Genomic DNA, 22,012 nt, shown 5'->3' with positions numbered 1-22,012 from the left:
TCGCTTTACCAGTTGCCACTTGTGTTTGTCCTCTTGAAAAATAAATCGGTTAGGTTGGCACATTTGGCCTCCTCCTCCTCCAATGCCTTTCTTGTTTTCAACCTGGATTCCTCCTGTCCATCCTCCATGACGCGTACCGTTACGGTCGGGCCGGCCCAGCTATCGGTAGCCTTACTAGCCTATCTGAGAAAACTTTTTGGAAAAGACGGGCTGAGGACCGAACCAACTCTATTTGGAAAGGGGGAGAACTTCCTCGCTTGGTACACCGATTGTACCACGCGAGGAAGTTCTCCCCTCCCAAATAGAGTTGGTTGGTTCCATAATGGACCGAACCAACTCTATGGAGGGGTAAACTTCCTTGCGTTGTACAACTCATGCAGAGGCTGCGGTTTCAGAATACGATACGTGTGTAGCTCACTTTAAGAGAAGATCGACTAACGTGACAAATGTCAACAAATAAAATTCTCGACCGGCCCAGAAGTGAAGCGGCCCACCGGGAACTCATCCCGGGACTGAACACCTGCCACCTTATGGGATGCATTTCAAAACACACACACACACACACACACACACACACACACACACACACACACACACACACACACACACACACACACACTACACTTGCATCTGATGTGTTCTCTGCTCTTTGTTGACAGCTGCTCATGGACTCACAGAGGAGCAGAAGGAGTTTCAAGAAGTGGCGTTTAACTTTGCAGCCAATGAAATGGCTCCACACATGGCAGAGTGGGACCAAAAGGTAAGTAGGTGTGTGTGTGTGTGTGTGTGTGTGTGTGTGTGTGTGTGTGTGTGTGTGTGTGTTTTTAAAGGATTTGCTTGGTAGGAGGTGCCTCTGCATCTACATTGTACAATACTTTGAAGCACTTCTTACAGTCGTACATTATATTATGGTCTGATCCTGCTAGGGTATATTTTAGCAGGACATCATCAACTGTCGTTATGTTTTGTTGTTTTCCCTCCAGGAAATCTTTCCAATCGAGACCATGCGAAAGGCGGCCCAGTTGGGGTTTGGCGGGATCTACGTTCAGCCGGATGTTGGAGGAACCGGTCTCTCTCGGCTGGACACATCCGTCATCTTTGAGGCCTTGTCCACAGGATGTGTCAGCACCACAGCTTACATCAGCATCCACAAGTACAGAGCCTCATATATTGCATCAATGGCTTGTACCTAAATTACAACAAGATGGAAATGACTTAACACTGGTTGTGTATGGCCCGAATAAGCACATTGGCCAGATCGGTTACCCGTCTCGGGACTGAGTCTATTAGAACCTTACTCCTCAATAGGTCCAGACTACATCTTGGAGACAACAGTGATGTGTTTTGGTAATTCATGCTTACAGATGAACACTTTCGTCGAACAGTCTTAAATTATAGATCGATTTGACTTTCTCTTTTTTTTCCCACATATGTATTTCTTCTTTGCTTTTTGATTTTAAAATGAATAAATAGGTACATGAAATAACTTGTGAGCACTTTCCACTATAATGGGCGCTATATTGATATCTGTGAAACATTTTCTATGAATTTGCATGCACATTCTCAGTCTGCTCCTTTTCTTTGCAGCATGTGTGCCTGGATGATCGACACCTTTGGCAATACGGAGCAGAGGGAGAAGTTCTGTCCAGATCTCTGTTCGATGGAAAAGTTTGCCTCCTATTGTCTCACTGAACCAGGTCAGTCTTTATGTGGCAAAGATTGAATAAGGAAATCTTATTCCTTATTCCTTGAATAAGATTTGGAAACGTTGCGCGAAACTCCTCCCGCTCCCGTTTTTAAGTCCCAGCATGCCCCAATCAGACAATCTTTTGGCATAAAATAGATAATTTTTAAATTTTTGAACCAAACAACACAGTTCTTTTGACTGAAACTTACTCTTGTTGCAGATTCTGATGTTGCAGATTCTGATTCTTTAGGTCCTAATCTTTCCAAAAAGGTGTCTTATTGACGCTCCAGGAGGCATTTTTGGGGAATCTGGCTCATATCATGCTGGATGTTTACGATCAAAATATCTTTTAAAAGTGACTTTTTTTGCAGATATCCTTTATTTCCCCAAGACTTTGCTGAACAAATACATACAATAAACACAAGTGTTGGAATTAATTTGGGCTTCCTACGACAACTCAAACACAGGAAAAAGGACAAAATTGGTTCGACAGTTTTCAACGGGTTAAACATAATTGTTCTGCGTAATATAGTCATTATTGTTGCTCTGCGTGTGTGCACTGCAAACTATTAAACCTGCGACCTTTGACTCTAGGCAGCGGAAGCGACGCTGCGTCCCTCTCGACCTCGGCACAGCTGAAAGGTGACCATTACGTCTTGAACGGTTCGAAGGTAATCGCAGATGTTTGGGCCTGTGTCATAGTCAATGCTCTCTTTTACACAGTAAGTGAAACTTGTCCCTCTTTGTGACCTTTCAGGCCTTCATCAGTGGAGGGGGGGACACGGACGTCTATGTTGTGATGTGCAGAACGGGAGCAAAAGGAGCCAAAGGCATTTCCTGTTTGCTGGTAGAAAAAGGAACACCGGGCCTCAATTTTGGGAAAAAGGAAAAGAAGGTAGAGTTCATTGTGGTTGTTGATGGTTGGTAATGCTTGCAGGTAACACTAGATGGCAGAAGTAAGTCACGGTCGCGCTCTGTTTTTACCTTCTGCTCTCCAGGTCGGGTGGAACTCCCAGCCGACCAGGGCGGTGATTTTGGAGGACTGTGCCGTCCCAGTGGCCAACCGGCTCGGTGCGGAAGGGCAAGGATTCAACATGGCCATGAAAGGCCTGAATGGAGGCAGAATTAATATTGGTGAGGAGGGAAGCCCTATTCAAGTGTACTGTACAGTGTTAATGACACCTACCTGTGTAGTGTACTCTAGAGGAAATGATTGGAATCGGTCTGATTTATGGAAATTATTAAGTCAAAATAAGCATTTTTTTGCAGATGTAATAATTTTGTCTCTTAAGCAGGTGAGCCTTTTGGCGACAGATTTGTGTACAATTTTGTGCAAATTGTTTACAAAGTGGGCGTGTCGAGTGAAAAATGTTTGTCGGAAGCCGACATTAAAGAGGACATTACACATTCTTCCTCTTTTTTTAACATAAAAAATGTCATTCAAAAGTAGTAAAACGCATCTTTCTTCAAGTCGATACACTCAACCTTGTAGCAAAAAGCCGTTTCACCCTCAGCAGCTTTCACCCCGACACTCCTCTTACAGCGTCCTGTTCTCTCGGGGCGGCTCACGCCTCCGTCCTGCTCGCGAGGGATCACCTGTTGGTGCGCAAGCAGTTTGGAGAGACGCTCTCCAACAACCAGGTCAGTTGAAGGATCCTCGCCTCAAAGTATTTAAACACTGTTGCTGCCCGTCATCTTGAATCCGCCCTTCCTTCTCTCCCCCTGTGTGTGTCTGTGTCTGTGTGCTTGTGTGTGTGTGTGTAGTATCTTCAGTTCCAGCTGGCAGAAATGGCCACCAAGTTGGTGGCGTCTCGCCTTTTGGTGCGTGCAGCTGCAACTGCGCTGCAGGAGAACCGGCCTGAAGCCGTTTCTCTCTGCTCCATGGCCAAACACTTCGCCACAGACGAGTGCTTTACCGTGAGTAACGTGGAGCAGTAACAGTAAGAGCTTTTGTTTTTCCTCATTTAACTTTTGCTCTATTGCCACCTTTCCTTTTCTCTACAGATCTGTAACCAGGCTCTCCAGATGCACGGCGGTTACGGTTACCTCAAAGACTATGCAGTGCAGCAGTTTGTCCGAGACATCCGAGTGCACCAGATCCTGGAGGGTGAGGCTTTTCTAGCCGGCTCCTCTTACCGCCGTCATGAGCGTCAGATTAAATATGATTGCCTGTTATTCTCGGCAGCCGTCTTGCTGTGTTTCTGTAACTACAGTTTGTGTCACTTGTTCTTCTCATTCTGTTTCCCCTGAAGGCACCAATGAGGTGATGAGGATGATCATTTCCCGAAATCTGCTGACTGAGTCCTGATGCGTCTTTCCCCTGGTTCTTCTAGTGACTTCAGTAGTGACCATATTGTAATGGTCTTCATATCTGATTTGTTACGGAGTGACTGGTTTCCTAAAATGCCCTCCGCATCGTAGGATTTGGGGTAAACCAGTCAGTAAAACAAAGGTTTTTCTAGAATAATGGTTTCATTTTTACCGACACTGGCAGCATGTAAATCCTCACCAGCAGCGGTGAAGATCTAACTAACAATAGTCAGGAATGAGAGAAAAGTTTGGTTTAGGTTCTTCATCTAAACCTTTTTGGTATGAGGCTGCTTGTGTGGATACAAACTATTGCTTAAAAGGGTTCAACACCACCGTCAGTGTTAATAAAAGGTATTGATTGCCCTACTGTATATTACATATCTATATCACATGCAGCTCTGTGCCTAAAGTGGCCTTTTAGAGCTTATTTATAATCACGGTTACTGGATCCTTACGTGATGTGTGTTCTGCCACAGATGTATGGCTTGTGGGTTATATATTGTAAATTTAACACTCGAAATTAAATATTAGCTTTTATAAATTGAATGTGTCTTTTTTTTGGGGAAGGTGGGCGAGGGGGTTACATTTTCTACAAATAGTTGCACGAGTAATAAGTGAAGTGATACGTCCGTCTTGCTAAACTCAAACACTCCAAAACACTTTATTGAAAAAAGATCAACAATCAGAACTGCATTAAAAGTGCTACATGTAGCCTTTCAACCTCAACAAGTCACCAACACATTATTTACAGAGTTTAGTATACTTTCAAGAAGAAGAAAAAACCATCAGCCGGAGGGTTGGTCGAATGTCATCCCATAGAATAATGGCCTCGCATGTTTACAGTAACGATCATGTAATACCAAGCACCTTTTGAACAAAATAGTAAGAAACCATTAACTTCAACACTATTCCTGTTACATTCCAACGACCATAACAGGCAACACACTCGTAATTGTTCCCTCAGCAGATGTCGTGGGACCGTGCCGACATTGTTCCAGCAGGTTAAATAAAACAACCCGTACGTCGAACTGTGATTTTGAACTAGTGCAGTTTGCCTGAGAGAAGTGACTGAAGAGTGATCCATACAAATGGAATTATAAAATTGAATTTAGTTTAGTTGTTGTACAAATGGCCAAAGCATTATATTTTGCAAGAACTGCAAAACTCTAAAACTGTGTCTGGATACTGTAAAACCACAAATACCGTATTCAGTTCAAACAACTCTCAAGTCAGAGTTTTATTTATATAGTCTCAAAATCATAAAGTTATTGGATATCATTTTGAAAATGTATTTTTAAAGTGTCAATAAAAATATATTTCTTCCAAAAAGAAACTGAAACGACCCGCGAGACGTCTTCCTCTCTCAAAACCGTTCAGGCATTGGTGGAGAAGGTGCGTTCCATTTCAAGGCATACGTTCCCTCCCTCCCTCCCGGCCTACACCAGTGAGCCCGCTTGGCTCTGAGCAGGCACCATGACGGCGACGGCCCCCATGCGCGTCAGAGTGGAGGAGCTGATCTGCGGGGACACGGTGAGTGCAGGTGGCACCTGAGGCTGAGCCTCGGTCCTGTTGGGCGCGGCGGCGACCACGGGGCTCCTCTGGAGCTGCGGGGGGCCCCCGTTCGTGCTCGGGGGTCGCTTGTGTTTGCGCGACGGGGTGCCTCCCACGTTGTAACCGGGAAGCCCCTGCAGCGTGCTGGTCTCTCCGGGCCGCAGCTGGTAGGCGTTGATCACCGAGCCGGTGTCCGACGCCGACGTGGGGGAGTACGGGTAGTGGAAGTTTGGCTGGAGGGGGTCTCGGGGGCGCGGACTGGTGGCGATGGAGGACAGCGTGCCATTCTTGGATATGATGTCCGAGCCGGTGTTACTTTTTGCCCACGACACTCGCTTTGGCGCCTGAGCGTCCTCCCTGTGACGCAGAGAGCACAGCGCAGGAAGTGGAATCTCATTTATGAAAGGGAGTACAAAGTTAAAATGACGACGAGGAAATAGGGCAACACACATTCAGCTTCGGTGTTCCACACTCCCGTTGAAGTCTGACAAAGAAGTACCAGATTTAACTACCGTATACATTATTTATTACAAAATGTACAACGTGAAGCAAAAATATTTAGATAAAAGTAGTGCTAGCACAATAAATATACTTTAAAAAAAAAGTCCTGTCTGTAAATGTCAGCAGAAGGAACTATCAACAGTAGAAGAAAAAAGGCGTAGACTGAAGGGAACAATGCAAAATGAAAACGTGCGAGTGCTCGCCCCACTTATTATTGAATGTAACGGAGAGAAGCTTCTCGCTGGTGCTGCCCTCAATAAATAAAGATCGTAAATAAGATTGCAATGAGTACAGCCACTCCTCTCCCACCTTTTTCACACACACGCACACACACACAGACACACACGCACACACTTAGGTACACTTGTACAATTTAATGCAGACATTTTCGGCCTCAAAGTACTTTTATGATCAGGTTTTGTTGAAACTGTCATAATGTGTAAATTAAATGACGTTTCAGCATTGAGGTCCTAGCTTGTGGTGTTATACTGGACTATATTAGAGCCAGAGGTGTTTCTAATATGTTGCCCTCTTCTTGATGTAAATATAGAGGACAGTATAAACATCCTCAGTAGAATGTAGTCCAGTAGCATAGCACCTTTAACCATGACCTGAACCTCGTAAAAGGTTTCTGTAGCAATAAATTGCATGAGATTGTTCGGGTGTACCTAATAAAGTGCCCCATCATTCAGTGTAAAGTTAAGCTCTCACTTGATCTCGTTGGCCATCTCCTCCTCGGTGTCCCTTCTCCTCCTCAGTATGAATATGAGGAAGAGGCCCATGGCCACCAGCCCCACTATGGACCCCAGTGTGGCTGCTGCGATCATGCCTGCATTGGAAGCTGGGAAAGGCGTCACAGGTCAGGATTAACGCCTCGTGTGGTGAATACACCGGCGCGTGGCGCAGTATAAATACTGTGTGCTTACAGGTGATAACCTCCAGGTTAATGGAGCAGCTGTCGGAGCCGGCGGTGTTGCTGGCTCGGCATATGTACTTCCCCGACATGCTCTTAGTGAGGTTGCTCAGCCTCAGGGTGCCGTGTCGCTCATCTGAGAAACAACCGCAGAGTTACACACGAGTCAGTCATCTGTGCAAGAGAGCTTGGTAATACACAAGTGGACTACACCACACTATTACACACGAGGGAACTATTTAGAAAAAGTAACAACTCTACTGCAGGAGTGTAATGTGAATATTATTCAACCTCTCATAGATCTTTTATATGAAGGAAACAATATTACCATCATTTAACATAACTGCATTGGCAAATCAAATAACCTTCAGTTGTTTTTTTCTTCCTGAGAGTTCAGATTTCTTTTTGTCCCAGTCTGAGAGCCCAGCTGTGACATAATGCATTAAATAAATACACTAATTCCTAATTTACTCATTGAAATAATGTGATTTGTTCCTATTCATTTACAGATGTAAATAGGTGTTGTGTGTAACAGTCATCTGTATCATTACATAATTAACATGTGCAACATATCATGGTGATGTTAAATCATTAGTTACAGCTCATGATCCAGAATTCAATCCCCTATTGGCCCACATCCAGGACCTACAGTATATAGTTTGGGACTCTGTAGACGATTCTGCTACATAAAGCCGTTTGTCAGCAGTTTTAATATCTTCTCACTCCAAGGTTATGGCTCAGCAGTAAGTGTGTGTGTGTGTGTGTGTGTGTGTGTGTGTGTGTGTGTGTGTGTGTGTGTGTGTGTGTGTGTATGCATCCGTCTCAACTGGGTATTTCCATTCAACACAATCTGTTCCTCTTAGCACATGGCTTTAAAATGCTGTGTTGATGCAAACATAGGCTGCAGGAAATAAACAAGCTTCATGAGGGACTTATCACAACAAATCCTCTGGAATCCAATTTCAGATGCCACATCGCTGCACGCCTTCATGTGATGGTTGTTTTCATTTTGCTTTCGTGGGGAATGTGACAAAATGAAGGTGGGTGTGCGGCTGTGTGTTGTTTGCTCCCATAAGTGTTCATGCACGTCTGGCGCACACGGAGTCAATCGTTCAAATCAGACGAGAAGTCAAAGTTCACATCTTAACAACCACCACCGTGTCCAAACTGTTTCCTTACCCCCCAAAGTTTGGGTGTCGGGTGGACTGAGCGTCTTGCTCTGTCTGCACCACAAGGAGCAAAGTTAATGTAGGCAGGTGCACACACACAGAAGTACAGTAATTCTGTCTCTACAGTGGAAAAGTCAGACGTAGTCGGTAATAGGTGGCTGCTGATAAGCATTACCTGTCTGTGTCGGCCTGATGGATGTTAGTAAATAAGATAAAAACATCCAGGCATGTGGAAGAAGCTGGTATTCTTAAACAGATCATCACTTTATTGGTAACCTTTGGACCAGAGTATTAAAATCATGCCTCAGAAATCTAAACAAAAATAGCTTCCATGTGAAACAGTGGCAGATGAGAGTGATATGCACTTATCCCTCTGTGATTAGTTAATCCCCTGGTTTGAAAACCAGCTGTGAAGAACCAAAAACCCAATTGTGACAGATAAGCAGCTGGACCCAAATCAGCTGACTCGGCGCTTGGAACGGGTTCAAGCCTGCGGCCGGTCTGACGATACAGAAGGTGCAGCCTCATATCATGACAGGGGCGTTACTCATATTGCGCCCGCCGACACCGCAAGGTCACCGAGCAGCGTTCGTTTAAGCCCCGACACGCAACACGTGATCGACGTACATGAAGCTCGTTGTGTGATTTGCCGCTTCCCACGACAGCTGACGTCCGAGCCGCAGTGGATTAGTTTTCACATTTAATGTAAAAGATCACACACAAAAATTGAGCGCAGTCACAATTTTAATTTATCTATGTTATAATTCTAATACAACCAGTTAACTCTGTGCAAGAAATTAGCCAATTACTTTGAATTATTCCTAATCATTTCTGCCCGACAATGGACTTTTATTATCCTGTTAGACTGAATAGGACAACAGCTAAATCTAACACAACACACAGACCACAAATATTTAAAAAAACAAATTCAACCCTTTCGTTTACAAAATAGAAATAGATGCAGCTCTCATATCATTCTCATTATGGATATATTAAGGATTTTCTTTTTTAATATGAAACACATTACAGTGAGGTAAACTACCGCTATTCCTTGAGAGTTAAACATGCACATTCTTTACTCAATGAATGTGCAAGGAGATTGTAAATGTTTAAGATTTGAGAACCTGGTTTGTCACCTATGTGCAGCTTTTCTTTTCTTTTCTTGAAATTGTATCCTATAAGCATTCAAACAAATCAGGTTGACTTGTTTTCTGTCTCCAGCTCAATGGCTGTGATTTGAGAAGTGACATGATGACACCTCGGAATGTAACAGGCAGGAGGTGGGATGGGAGTTAAAGGGAATAAGTGGAAAATGTGTGAGTGAAACCCTTACCCATGAACCCAAGGACAAGCATGGGCTGGGGACAGGCTCTCCATTCTTTTTGCAGAAGGAAAGATGGCAAAGAGAGAGTGAGTGAGCATTAATGAGAGGTAGGGAAGGAGTGGCACACACGGGAGGGGAGGGAGGCGGAGTCAAGTCCCAAATCCAACTTATGCCTCTTAGAGGGGGTTGATCAAGTAATGACATGGGGCTTGTTAGATTAGGCACCAAGGTCAACAGGAAATGAGGAGTGCCGAGAGAGGATCAGCAGAGAGGGAAAACAGAAAGAGATAGAGAGATTGCTGAAAGAGATAAGAGTCATGGAGTGTCACAGAGAGAGCATACATCAGCGCGAGCGGATAAAAAAAGATGGGTTTGAATTCAAGTGTCGATGGCATGTAAGAGGGTGAAGACGCACATGTGATGTAGGCGCGAGTGTGCATGCTGCATTACAAAAAACCCTGGGTCAATCAGAGCGAGTAGTTTTTATGTTTTGAGTCTGAGGACTTTTCTGCCATAAAGAGATAATAAGGGCCAAAGATCAGAGCAGTTAAGTTAATACTCAATCAATCAGGCTCAGTCCCGTTGTTCATAAACAGATGGTGCTCTCTTTGCAGCGTCATCTGAAAAACAAACATCTCCCAAATAAGGAAAATCACGATGGAGGCACACAGCATGCACACTGCGAGAGGAGCATGTTGCGGTTTAAATTGACTTGATCTGTAGAGAGGGTTCTGTGGTGCATGGCGGGGCACGCCCAAGAACCTTTCTCTGGAGCGTCTATCAGGAAAGCCCACTGCTGCGACTGGGACTAACGGTCAATGATGTGTCCGGACCACAACGATTTACCGTCGCCTGCATGTAAGGTGTTAGGGGCAGCAGGAAGGTGCATGACATTTGGACCTGCACATAAACAAGGCTTATAGATGAATCTCTCTACCATTTTTGCTTCCGGTTGACACATATCTACGTTAACAAGGACGTGAGGCTGGCTGGCAATAACCTGACTGAAGACAAATGTTGCTCTCACCGCCCTTTCTCTCCAAAACGACCCAATTTAATGGAGAAAAATGTGACTAACAAGCATGCTCAGCTGCACACGACACGATGAGCCAGTGTAAGGTTTTGCCGCAGTTGTGTGCAAGCGTTCTTCAACACCCCATCCCCCTCCGCCTTTCTACGCATTCAATTCAGAATATAACAAAATAGCAATACATTAGTTAGAGTGCTTTTATGCAGATGAAGTAAAAATAAGTTTTTCAGCCTTAAGTAGTTCCTGTGGTCTCAGGGAATCTGCATTTAGTCTGATAGTCAAACCCCACGAGAAAACACTGGAAATGGCTCCCGACACCACAGCTTGCTGCTCGTTAAGCTTAATTGCTGTGATGCTGTGGTAATGAGGGGATTTAAATGAGCAGTTTCTGTAGGGACTATTTCTATGAGAGGAAGAAAAGTGAGCGAAATTGTTGAATTACATGATTTAATGCTGTGAGCATCACAACCTTCCATCATATCTGGGTGACTGCAGGGACATTAAAACCTGTGCGAATACAACTTTCGTATTTGTATTTTGCAGGAACTGATCGATGAAGTATAAGTTAAGATCCTGGTTATTATGTGCTGAGGAAACACTCACTCTGCATCGGGGCGAAGAAGACCTCGGTCATGGGTGCAGCCTTGGTCCATTTGTAGTGAGGGATGGGTTTTCCATGACTGGACTTACAGCTCAGAGTCACATTGCCCTTCACCACTGGGTTTCCTGTCATGGAGCACACTGGGGGAGACGGAGGGACTGTAGACAGACAGACAGACAGGCATAGTGTTAATATAAGAACACATGATCAATAGGCTTATAATTAACTTGTACGTAAGACTTTAATCCACTGCAAACAAAGTGGAGATTTTTTTTCACGGCTGCAGTCATATTGCATGAAAATAAGAAACCGGTTTTTGATCTGTTTCCATCTGCTGCTGGATGATGACATAATGACTTCAAAGCCAAGTGAATCCCTAAACAGCAGATGAATATTATTTGGACATTGCTTACTTTTATAAATGCATGATATTTAACAGGCCAGGCCGATCTGAGATCTGTATTTTGCCGGAATTTCCCAATTCAGTGAGCTGCGTGAGCCGTGTCACGGAGCGCTCTGATTAAATTTGACCTTTCGAGTTCCTCTGACGACGTGGGTCTGTTACCTTTGACATTTAAGTGCATTTGTCCGAAAATGCCAGCGCTGCCAGGGATGATGACGGAGCATAAGTACAGCCCGGAGTCCGACTCCTGGGTGTTGTTGATGTAGATGGAGAGGTTGGCTGAGGGCATGGCCGCGCTGAAGCCCACTCTTTTGGTGAACTCGTTCTGGCCGTGCCCGACTTCGCCGGTGCTAAAGTTTATCACCTGAACACAAAGAATCAGATCCAACGGTAACGATGGACACAGCATCGTCGCTCTGGTCATTATTAATACTCATAATTAGAGCAACGTTTTAAATCTGAGACTTTATAGGAAATGCGACACATTCTTAAAAAAGGTACGAGAAAGACTTTATTCTCATTTAAATAAATTATATGTGTGTATGCTTTACATGGCTGTGGCCATATTAAGATGTGCAGATTAACCATATAACATAAATCAACGTCCTTCATGAAGATAATCCTGACATGTACAGATGGTGGATGTTGAATTTTAGTCAGATTTTCAGTTTGAGATAAGCTCGCAGGCATCAGACACTGAAATTGTTTAGATTATATTAATCATGCAAAGACCCTACACACACACACACACACACACACACACACTATGTGCAACTATGTACAGTTTCACCAGCAATTCGTGTCACGTTTAGGAAATGCAGTAAAAATAGATGGCATGTCATTAGTGGCATCTTTTCCTTAATAACATCCGTCTTTCCTTTCCATGAATCTGAGAGCAGCAGGGATGCCGGCAATAATTCTAATCTGCACAGATCCTTTTACATATCACTAGATAGGTTTATCAGCATATGTACCGGATATGTCACGTAACATTAAAATGTGTTGGAGGCCTAGTGGTACCTGGTCTTGTTCATTAATATTTATCCCTGAAACATGTTTTTATTTATAAAGTACATTAAAGGTAACTTCAATAGGTTAACTATTCTTTGCAAGTCTGCAACCAACAATTAGTTATTTTCTTAATAAATCTATCCAGAAAATTTGCAGGTGAAAAAGCTTACTAATAATTTAAACCTAAATTTAAAGCTATTTTAAACAATCAAACAGCTGTCAATAGTTATCTTTTCATTGTTTCCACTATCATATTTCTTCCATGTATTCAAGACTTCCAAGACAGTAGTAGTAGGATCAGCAAACACACTGTTCTTTATATTAATCCCTCACAGAGGCTCTCCTCTTTTTCCTCCAGAGGTCAGAGCAGGGTCAACCGCACAGCAGATCATTACTGACGCTTTGACCTTCATTACTGACGCTTTGACCTTCATTACTGACGCTTTGACCTTCTCACCTGCTTGGATTCTTTTCCCGTGAAGAGCCAGACGACAGAGTTTTTGGAAATGTCTGAGTTGGGGCTGTACCAGGCATGTAACACCACCATCTGGCCCCTGACCACCTCCATCTCTCCTCTGGGGATCTCCACCTCCTTGGTGTCACCTGGAACAGCAACACAGGGAGCGGTTAGTCGTGAAGGTCAGCCTGTGTCATGCTTCAATTGCATTATGTTTGCGTTTTATTTATTTCTCCTGACATTCCCAGCTTCCATGTCTCCAATTTAATATTGTCTTTGAATTTTAATTAAGCTGCTGATTATTTTCTCAATATATATGTCATAAAACGGTGAAAAACGTCCATTTTCTTTTCCTAAAGCCAGATAGTAGGACGTCTTCAAACACCTCGTTTTGTCCCACAAACAGTCAAAAACTCAAAGACAATCAGTTCTCAAGGATATAAAACAAAGAAGAGCAGCTAATCCTTGCGTGTGTTATGTGTATTTTTTCTCAAAATCTAATTAAATATTGCTAAACTAACAGAATGAATGACATGAAAGTTGACTCTGGCTGTAGATATCTTTGTGTGAATGCTTCCATTTCTTTGAAACTGAGCAGACAGAAGAAAGTTCTTTTTTTTTTTAAACTGGCTAAACCAAATGTGCAAGAAAGAAAAACAATAAACCAAATGAAATAGAGTGACGTCAGCCGATCTGATCAGTTATAATCGCAAACAACCTCAAGACCAGTCGATCCCGAACACGCCCTTTGACATGTTGTTCTTTTTGCTTCTGCCGTTTCTGCGACCCGAAACCAGAGAGGGTCAACTCATCCCATCACATGGAAAGCAGGCACAAGTCTTAAGACATGTGCTTTAGTTGTAAATGTAACTAAAGCTGCATTTGAATACAATGATCATCTTATAAAAGTACAGCTACATATACATGCATTTCACAGATAATCCAATAAGTAATGAATGGTTTATTTCGCTGCAGAGGACGTAGAAGTGCCGTAACTTATTGTTCTGTATATATGTGAAGAAGTGAAAATGACCAAGAGGGAAGTACATGGTTTTCAGTGCAGGTCTCTCCACATGCAGTACTGACCTTATACACACACGTTTACCTTGAAGGTTCTCAGTTTGGTAAAACTATGCTGGTCTGCATGTAACGCTCCGTTTTCCAGACACAAATAAAGCTAAACACACAAAGCCAGTACATCTCAAGTACGGTGCATTTGAGGAAAACATATTCAGCTAATGTTGAGCATAAAAAGTAAAGCAAATGGCAGTTCAAGTGCATAGATTATGAGAAATACAACAACCGGGGGTTTCAGGCCTGATTCTTGCAAATTTCAAGAAAGTACAAAGTAACCAACAACAAAAGCAACAAACAAAATATAATATTCATATGGAAAAAAAATGAGCCAAAAACAGATTGAATGAATGGAAGAAGACAAGATATTAAAAGAAAGCACAAATGAGAGTGTCCAACTCACAGGGTGTCCAATCACCAGAACCGGACAGTTGAAGCTGGATCAACTGATCCCCGCAGTTGGTGTCCACTTGTGTCTCCAGCTTGAAAAAAAAAAAAAAGTCTGGCCAGAAAATAGTTCTCTTGCCACTAAATCTTTCTACGGCCGAAAACGCTGTCAGAAGTGTCCCTCGTGTGCGCGACCAGAGATATTTAGATAAAAGGAGAATACACAGAGAAAGAGAGGGAGCGTGACGATCCATAGACAGCCAGGCAGCTGAAATCTCCACATCTGTTCAGCCAGGCACGCCTACCTTCTTCTCCACACTGACAGCATGTAGAGGCAGGAGAATTAGGCGATTGGATGTGGGGCTGGAGGGAGGGAGGAGTGCATGTGAAGAGGAGAAAAGTGTGCACGTGTGTGTGATTTTTAAGGTAGACAACACAAGAGAAATGAGAACTTGTTTTTTGGACTTATAGGTTTGCTGCAGTGTCTCGGTGCTTTCTCATTCCTCCTGGGACGATGTGACCCCGCTGCTGTGGCGAGCCGGTGCCTTAATTTCTGAATCTCTGAATCTGGTAAATCCCGCTGACTAATCCCTAAACAATCCCGGGCTAAAGCCTCTCACCTCACGTGAGCAAAAGAGTTCAGCGGGACATGGATATGATCTGACACATGGTCACTTCAGCCACTAAATGCTGCTGTCACTGCCATCGCCATGATCATGGCGACAGCGTTTACATTTAATGAATTAAGATTAGCAGACCACTTTGCTTTACATTTAATCATTCATGTCATGCAACGCCATCCCGGCGTGTTTTGTGGAGTCTGCGTGGTACGAGTTTTAAATGAGGCCTGCGGTGAGCCAAAGATGCACTTAGGGACGTTTGATGACCTCGAATAAAAAAGGAAAACGAGTCTTCCTTCCTACAATACTGCGCCAGCACTCAGAACCCACACGTGGATGTGATGTTATGATTACACTGCGGGTAGTAAATACATTCTTTGCAGAGCAATCAGGCTACAAACAGTGTTTAAGAGAGTTGCTGCTTTTTTAATATTGTACAAAACATGCGGATGGCACATAATTACAACGATACGATGACACCGCAAAGTTGAACCTGCCGGGAAAAATCAAAGTGAAATAGGTAACACATTCTTGTTGTTGGTGGAAACTGAGTTCACAGAGAATATTATTATGACTTTACAAATGTGTGAATTAAAAAATTTCAGATCAGCCGTGTTACTTTGAGCCTACAACCACGCTGGCCGCTTTGTGAGCATCTACTTTAGTAGTAGATGCTCATGTGAAGATGTACTGGAGTGATGTCTGGAGTCTCTCTCCCTCCGTGTGTGTTAATGTGAGCTAAAAGCTGTTAGCGCTGTCAGCACCGTTGCTGTTGTTTGCACTGTTGGTGCTGTTTGCACCATTAAATTTTCGCCGCCAGCTCACGTGTCGCCTTGTTGATGGCTGTTGGGAGGCAATACATATGATCTCAATTTTGCATGTGGTGATGTTTTCTTTGTAATGTTTACTATGTGAACTGTATTAGCTTAGTACGTGAGAGCATGCTAACGTTTGCTAATTAGCGCTGAATACAAATTAGGTGTTATCATATAGTATATCATAAGATATTATAAACTTTACAGGCATTTGGCCATAAACCAAACTATTAGACACATGTAAATGTAAACCTAGAGTCCGTACCAAAGTGGTGGACTGTCATTGATTTTCTTGAAGTGGCGCATCTACCCACGGACAAATCCATGGTAATGCTTTTATTAATAACACACGATAAGATGTCCGACTCTGTGAGCCATTAATGCAAAAAAAATCTTTCCCCAGTTAATCATAAAACATGTCTTCATATCCAGCACGTCACTGTCGAGCAGTAAAGACATCTATGGGACATGCATTAGATTAATATCTTTATCATCACCGTCGTTCTTGCTGCCATTACACCAGCCTGTTTATCATGCATAATACATAGCGGCCCCATCTCTTTTCTCAGATATAAAACAGAGTTTTTTTGCCTCACAAATCCTGTTAGTGCTCTGATTTCATCTCCAGAAGCTATTGTGATTGCCGTGAACCGCCGTAACTATTATGTAACATCGCCGAGAAAAGGGCCATGTTTGGGACGAGGCTGCGATTGTTGCATGTCGATTAGTATACATTGTGTAGCGGAGACACAATCAGAAAGGATCAGGTTTTTCTGTAGGTTGATGAGACTTTTTCATGTGAATGATATTCCATGATGAAGTCGGCTAATGCCCTGTCGTCTCCTCACTCCAGACTATTCTTGTGCTTCTTTGAGCGGGTTTATCCTCAAAACTGTGTCATTCATTTGTTTATTAAATGAAGGAAAATCTTCACTAATCCGTGGCTGTCTCCATCTGGGATGTGCGTGAATGTGTGTGTGTGTGTGTGTTTGGCTGCAGACACAGACAGATAGAGGCGGTTCAAGATGTGGATATGAAGTCAATTCAAATCATTCAAAACAAGAAAAATAAATAAATAAGAAGATCAAGAAAAGTTGCCAATAAATGGGATGCAGATATGATACGTAGCCTCAGTAAACTGTCCTAATTACATTTTGCCAAAGGCGATCGCTCAGCCGAGCCACGCTTTATATTTGCTAATTGGATTCTTCTCTTTAAAATAAACAGTGTGGTTTTTCTTCTTTTGATTTGTCTCTCCTTCCTGCGGGCATCCTGGCGATGCGATATTGGCTTTAGTCTCAGCTGCAACAGCGATTAAAAACGTCCGGGCTGCCGGACGCGCACTAACCTGCAAAGACTAACCAGAGAAGAGTCAACCCTATGGTGCACGTTGAGAGCCGGGGCACCATCGAGAGATGAAACGTGAGTTTGGTGTGGTGCAGTGAGTCGGCCATAGGGGGCAGCACTTTCATGTGAAAAAGCAGATCATAGATAGAAAAGCACAGTGGGAATCTTCTTATCACCAATAATCTCTGAATATATGAGTCAGTGAAGGAATAAATGAAGTGTAAACTGAACACAGGTTGAGCATGCATCCAAATATAAACTTGCGTCTAGTTTATTGCTGAAATGCATGTGATTTGCATGTCTAACAAGGCAATCTAATTCTGCCTGTTGTGATCAAATGAAGGATAAAAAGTCAGTCCCTCTCTCAATGCCCTCGGGGAGCCTGTGTGAAGATAAACTGATCCTCTTTAACCAGCCCCACTCTATCTCTCCGAGTAATCTCTGTTTCCACCCATGTCTCTCTCGCTCCCTCATGCGAATCCCTCACTGGAGCTTAAGCTTTAGCTGAGGCTCAGATTTTCCCTCCATTTACACCTCTGTCCCTCCACTGTTCCCCATCGAGTCAACAGGGTGGGCCCGCCGCTTAAGGAATGTCCTGATAATCTCAAGCAACGACCGGGTCTAAAGGTCAAAGGTCTGGGTGCACTTTTCAGTGTCCAAGTGATGCTGCAGAAAAAGTCTCAACCTTAAAGTTGCAGAAAAAGTTTCATATCATATAATACCTTTGGAATACCTCCACATGCCTCATTTTTATTATCACATGTTGTTTTCAATCACCTGGCATCCCTTAAAATAGGTTAAATTCCTTGATTCAAGGTCAGCACAGCAGGGAGTCTCCTGCCTATAGGGTGAGGGTATGTATCATTTCGAAGAACTGAAACGCGTGTGTGGACGAAGATCGTTTTGGTTTGACTACCCCGTTTTTGAAACGCAAACGTATAAGTGTGTCTGTAGCCTCAAAATGGATGCTGGATGCTGGGTGGAGGTGTGTGCCATAGCGGTATTGTAGCGACCTTGAGTTGACTGCTTGAACTAACGCGAAGGATTCTCCTCATTTTTTACAAACTGGTCCACTGCTGCATGTAAAGTATGAAACTGAATCACTGAAATAACAGACTAAGAAAAGGTCCACAGTCTCACACATTGTGATATCGACCAATTCTGTTCTTGCTCGTCTGATCTCTTCGGCGTGTTTTTGTCTGTGCCGAGCTGGGATCTGTGTCAGAGCGGCGACAGCGTCTTGAAGTGACCCCATAAATGCGAAGCTGTGAAAAAACACAATAATAAATTATTTAAGCGTCACATTTCTTGTCCTCATTATAACCGTTCATTAGTCTTTGATGACCTTCAGTTTTACTTTTACGAAGGAATTCATTATGAGTGAAGAACAAGTGTTCCAGATTCGTTGATTTTGAACGAGGACAGACGTGAACAAAGATTAAGACTCAACCAGAAAAGAAAATATGAAAGAAATCGGGTTTACTGCCTGACTTTTTGACAGACAGGACGGGGATGAATGTAGGACAACAAAATAGCCTTGTTGGTGTAAAACCGCCGATAAGACTGACCCTACAGGCTTAAAACAGATGGTGCTTCAATAATAAATATTTGGGGAAGGCTCCTTTAAATTGGATTACATTAGTGTAATAGCTGCAGCTATTTTAAACCATTTTGAGTGTGTTATCTCATCACAGTAGCTTTAATCCCCCTTAACTTTTGATTGTGTTTAAATTGATTCTCCTCGCACACATGGCTCCAGACTCCCACAACCTCCCTCTGGTTCTCGCTGCAAACTCTACAGCTTTCACACACACACACACACACACACACGCACACACACACACACACACACACACACACACACACACACACACCTCATTTGTATTTGTTGTTTACAGTGTCACAGAGGATGTAGCAGCCCTCTCATGAGGGAAAAGTGGAACTAGTTTGCTTTACTGTACTTCTCTGCTTTACTGACTTCATGGCCAAGATTCAGTTTGAGACCGTTAGTAAAGAAAAAAGAAAGTTAAAACATTGGCATCCAGGTTGGTAAGAGGTGCCGAGCATGAACATAAATAAAAATTGATTAACATACAGTTGTGAGAGACCTGAGGACGAATAAAGGGAAACCTCTTATTCTGAAGGGCTTATAAGACCTCCTGAAGCTAGCCTACTTTAGATGGCCTTCGAGTTGCAGCTAAAGGTTTAAAACCTTTTAAAAGGATATTATAAGCGACCACGGCCACTTCAAAAAGGACAGCCTCGTTACACTTGTCCTTCCATCGGTAAGAGACAGGTGCAGAGTCAAATATAAAAAACAAAAGTATCATTAGAAAACACAATGCAAGGAAGCAAACCTTTTTTACTGCTTCGGCCCGCACAAAAAGTGCAAGGATGAGACTCGGGCAAACTATAAAGAATTGAGGCCAACATTTCTCATAGCTGAAACAACTGATAACCTTCATTTCCTGAACAATAAATCATCAGAAATGAGATTACTTCCATCATAACCTCGATAAAATCACCTCTTTTGACAAACAAAGCAGTGGCCACACATTTATTCACAGCGTAACTGTTTGAATGTGACTTGTGTGTCACTTCCCTCAAGGAGTCATCTACAGTTCATTGACCCCGTTTACACTCTTGCCGTTTGCCTTCACATGTTTTCTTACAAGCATGATTATTCAGGTAGAGCGACGGAGGCACGCACGCTCGTGTTAATGCCAAATGCCGAACATGTCATCTTGCGGACATCCAACACATGTAACCACAATGCCCTTGGAGCTGAAAGGAACAATAGGAACATGTTTCCAGTCAGCAAGGGAAGGAGGGAGAACACACACAAAGGAGATATTGGTGTGTATGCGGGAAAACGAGGGCTCTTATTGTGGTGCAACTTCTATGAGTTAGATCTGATGATCTGTACACACATTCAGTCAACGCTGTGGAAAAGGGATCTCTGACAGTGAAGCAGCTGAACAACAAGTAGTAGTTGATGTCTTCTTTCTCGGGTTGTCTCGGTTAGTCTGACTCAGACTACTGAATGCCAGTGGCCTTTTCATCCCAGCTGTCCGTCACAAGTCCCACAGTGCCCTTCCTAACCCCAGCCCCTCCTTCTCCAGCCGGCTCTCGGGTCTTTGTGGCAGGGAATGAAAGGCAAACTGAGAGCTTAAATGGGTCTGCAATGTTGCACCACAACAGAGGCCGTAACCACCCTGCCACCCCTCACACCGTCTCGGGTCTTTGAAGAAGATATTTATAAACCATTACTGCGGCAGCGGGGCGAGGGTTGGCTGTTTTATCTCCCGGATCTGTCATGTGTTACCCATACACGCTCCGAGCTGTGCCGACAGCGTGACGGAGCGAGGGCCGATAGGGCCGCCGCCGCCGCCGCACGAGTCCGGGGTCGAACTCGGCCGGCTGGACCGCCTCGCTGCTCCACTGCCTTTGGGACGCGGGGAGTCTCGATGCAGCGAGGCTGTAATTAAGAAGTCGAGTGATCTGATTTCAGATTTTCACTGAGCTCGCGTCAGAAAGGAAACACAGCGCGAGGCTTATCATCTGTACACAATAAACATCAAACTCAAGTGCTTCCCAAGTTCATCGTCGTGGAGGTATGGGGCACTAGCGGTTCGGCATCATCATGCAACATCTGGAGCGTGAAACAGTTCCCTCTCTCATGTGGTTTTAAGTGTCTGTTTATAAAGGAGTTTGCCTTTTTCTTTTAATTTCGTGCCAAGTTAGATGAGATCAATACTACTATCATATTTCTCTGATACATATAAGGACACAGCCAGTTGTGTTAGCTTAGCATAAAGACTGGAAACAGGTTAAAACTAGAATTACTGCCTGCGTCATGTTCCCGTTTACATAAATGTCTGTCCAAACTGTCTCCACTTCACCACTACATCCTATTCAACATGTGTGTAGCCGAGCCATTGTTGTTTTAACCCTTTTGTTTTTTTGAACAACCGAAACAAACCTTTGATTGAAGGCCATCAACAAGGACGGAGACGGCCTGAATTAAACGTTAGCCAGACACTCTAAACTCTAAAGTATTGTGCCCTTATGCAAAAATAATCAGTTCCCACAGCCAGAGATACTCCCAAAGACCAGGTATAGATTTTATAAAGTGAAATCTATATAACTAGCTCTGAGGTTACTAATCAATATGATCCAGCAAGGTTCTTCTAATGGATCGAGTCGTTTTAAACCAGATTTGAGAGCTTTTTCTTTGAGCAGTCTGCTGAAAACCATTATGAAAACCATCAAGTTGTGGGCGGAAAGAAATGAAACAATGAGCTGAAATACTAAAGCTGAGGGGATGTCGGACGATATATCTCCTTGGGTTTGTTACTACAAGCGATGCTATTTACGTGCGATCGAGTGTCGTACTACAGTCATGTGATCCAGTGTTGATGCAATGAGGAGTGCAACTTGAAAAACTAAAAAATCTGATATCCTTAGACCCAAAACTGAAAGTACGGTGTTTAATGAGATGAATTTGTGGACTTACATGACCTCTGCTTATATTTTACCACCGCTAAACTTCCTTTATTCCAAATAATTTCTAAATTGCAAACAGTTTTCATTGTTCTTTTGGAGTCCAATCAGGTCGTGGTCACATTTAAACTACAGTGAAGCACCATATACATCTTTACCTTAAGCACAGCAGAGATGAGGTTATTAATAATTAACATTACCTGGTGCAGAAGCTATTACATATGAGAAATCAATATTTAACAAAAAAATCCTAATTATAGACTTCACTGCACATTTAATAGAGCCGTGAGGAAAATAAAAGCCTTCTTA

At 43.3% G+C, this 22,012-nt stretch overlaps 3 protein-coding genes across 4 annotated transcripts in view; 1 reads left to right on the top strand and 2 right to left on the bottom strand.

The window, feature by feature from the left end:
- The window catches only part of thyn1 (thymocyte nuclear protein 1), a 4,765-nt gene extending 4,602 nt beyond the window's left edge, over positions 1-163 (bottom strand). For both annotated transcript variants that reach the window (XM_068585531.1, XM_068585535.1), the window contains exon 1: positions 10-163. The gene's annotated coding sequence lies outside the window, so the exon portion shown is untranslated. The remainder of the gene's footprint in view (positions 1-9) is intronic.
- Positions 1-4,538, top strand: part of acad8 (acyl-CoA dehydrogenase family, member 8) — a 6,271-nt gene extending 1,733 nt beyond the window's left edge. The window contains exons 2-11 of the mRNA XM_068585525.1: positions 660-760; positions 984-1,153; positions 1,588-1,697; positions 2,282-2,358; positions 2,445-2,582; positions 2,686-2,821; positions 3,231-3,328; positions 3,452-3,604; positions 3,692-3,794; positions 3,940-4,538. Coding sequence (XP_068441626.1) covers positions 660-760; positions 984-1,153; positions 1,588-1,697; positions 2,282-2,358; positions 2,445-2,582; positions 2,686-2,821; positions 3,231-3,328; positions 3,452-3,604; positions 3,692-3,794; positions 3,940-3,995 — 1,142 coding nt within the window. The 3' untranslated portion in view covers positions 3,996-4,538. The remainder of the gene's footprint in view (positions 1-659; positions 761-983; positions 1,154-1,587; positions 1,698-2,281; positions 2,359-2,444; positions 2,583-2,685; positions 2,822-3,230; positions 3,329-3,451; positions 3,605-3,691; positions 3,795-3,939) is intronic.
- An 895-nt stretch (positions 4,539-5,433) lies between these two features.
- Positions 5,434-22,012, bottom strand: part of esamb (endothelial cell adhesion molecule b) — a 34,175-nt gene continuing 17,596 nt past the window's right edge. Inside the window, exons 2-7 of the mRNA XM_068585391.1 lie at positions 12,958-13,103; positions 11,652-11,853; positions 11,089-11,244; positions 6,976-7,098; positions 6,761-6,890; positions 5,434-5,905 (exon numbers count right to left, since the gene is read on the bottom strand). Of these exons, the coding sequence (XP_068441492.1) occupies positions 5,434-5,905; positions 6,761-6,890; positions 6,976-7,098; positions 11,089-11,244; positions 11,652-11,853; positions 12,958-13,103 (1,229 nt within the window). The remainder of the gene's footprint in view (positions 5,906-6,760; positions 6,891-6,975; positions 7,099-11,088; positions 11,245-11,651; positions 11,854-12,957; positions 13,104-22,012) is intronic.

Source organism: Clinocottus analis, unplaced genomic scaffold (genome assembly GCF_023055335.1).
Source record: "Clinocottus analis isolate CAN_PGR_092001 unplaced genomic scaffold, fCliAna1.0.p SCAF_2, whole genome shotgun sequence".
NCBI classification, from domain to species: Eukaryota; Metazoa; Chordata; class Actinopteri; order Perciformes; family Cottidae; genus Clinocottus; species Clinocottus analis.
This window is presented reverse-complemented; position numbering and strand designations above follow the sequence as displayed.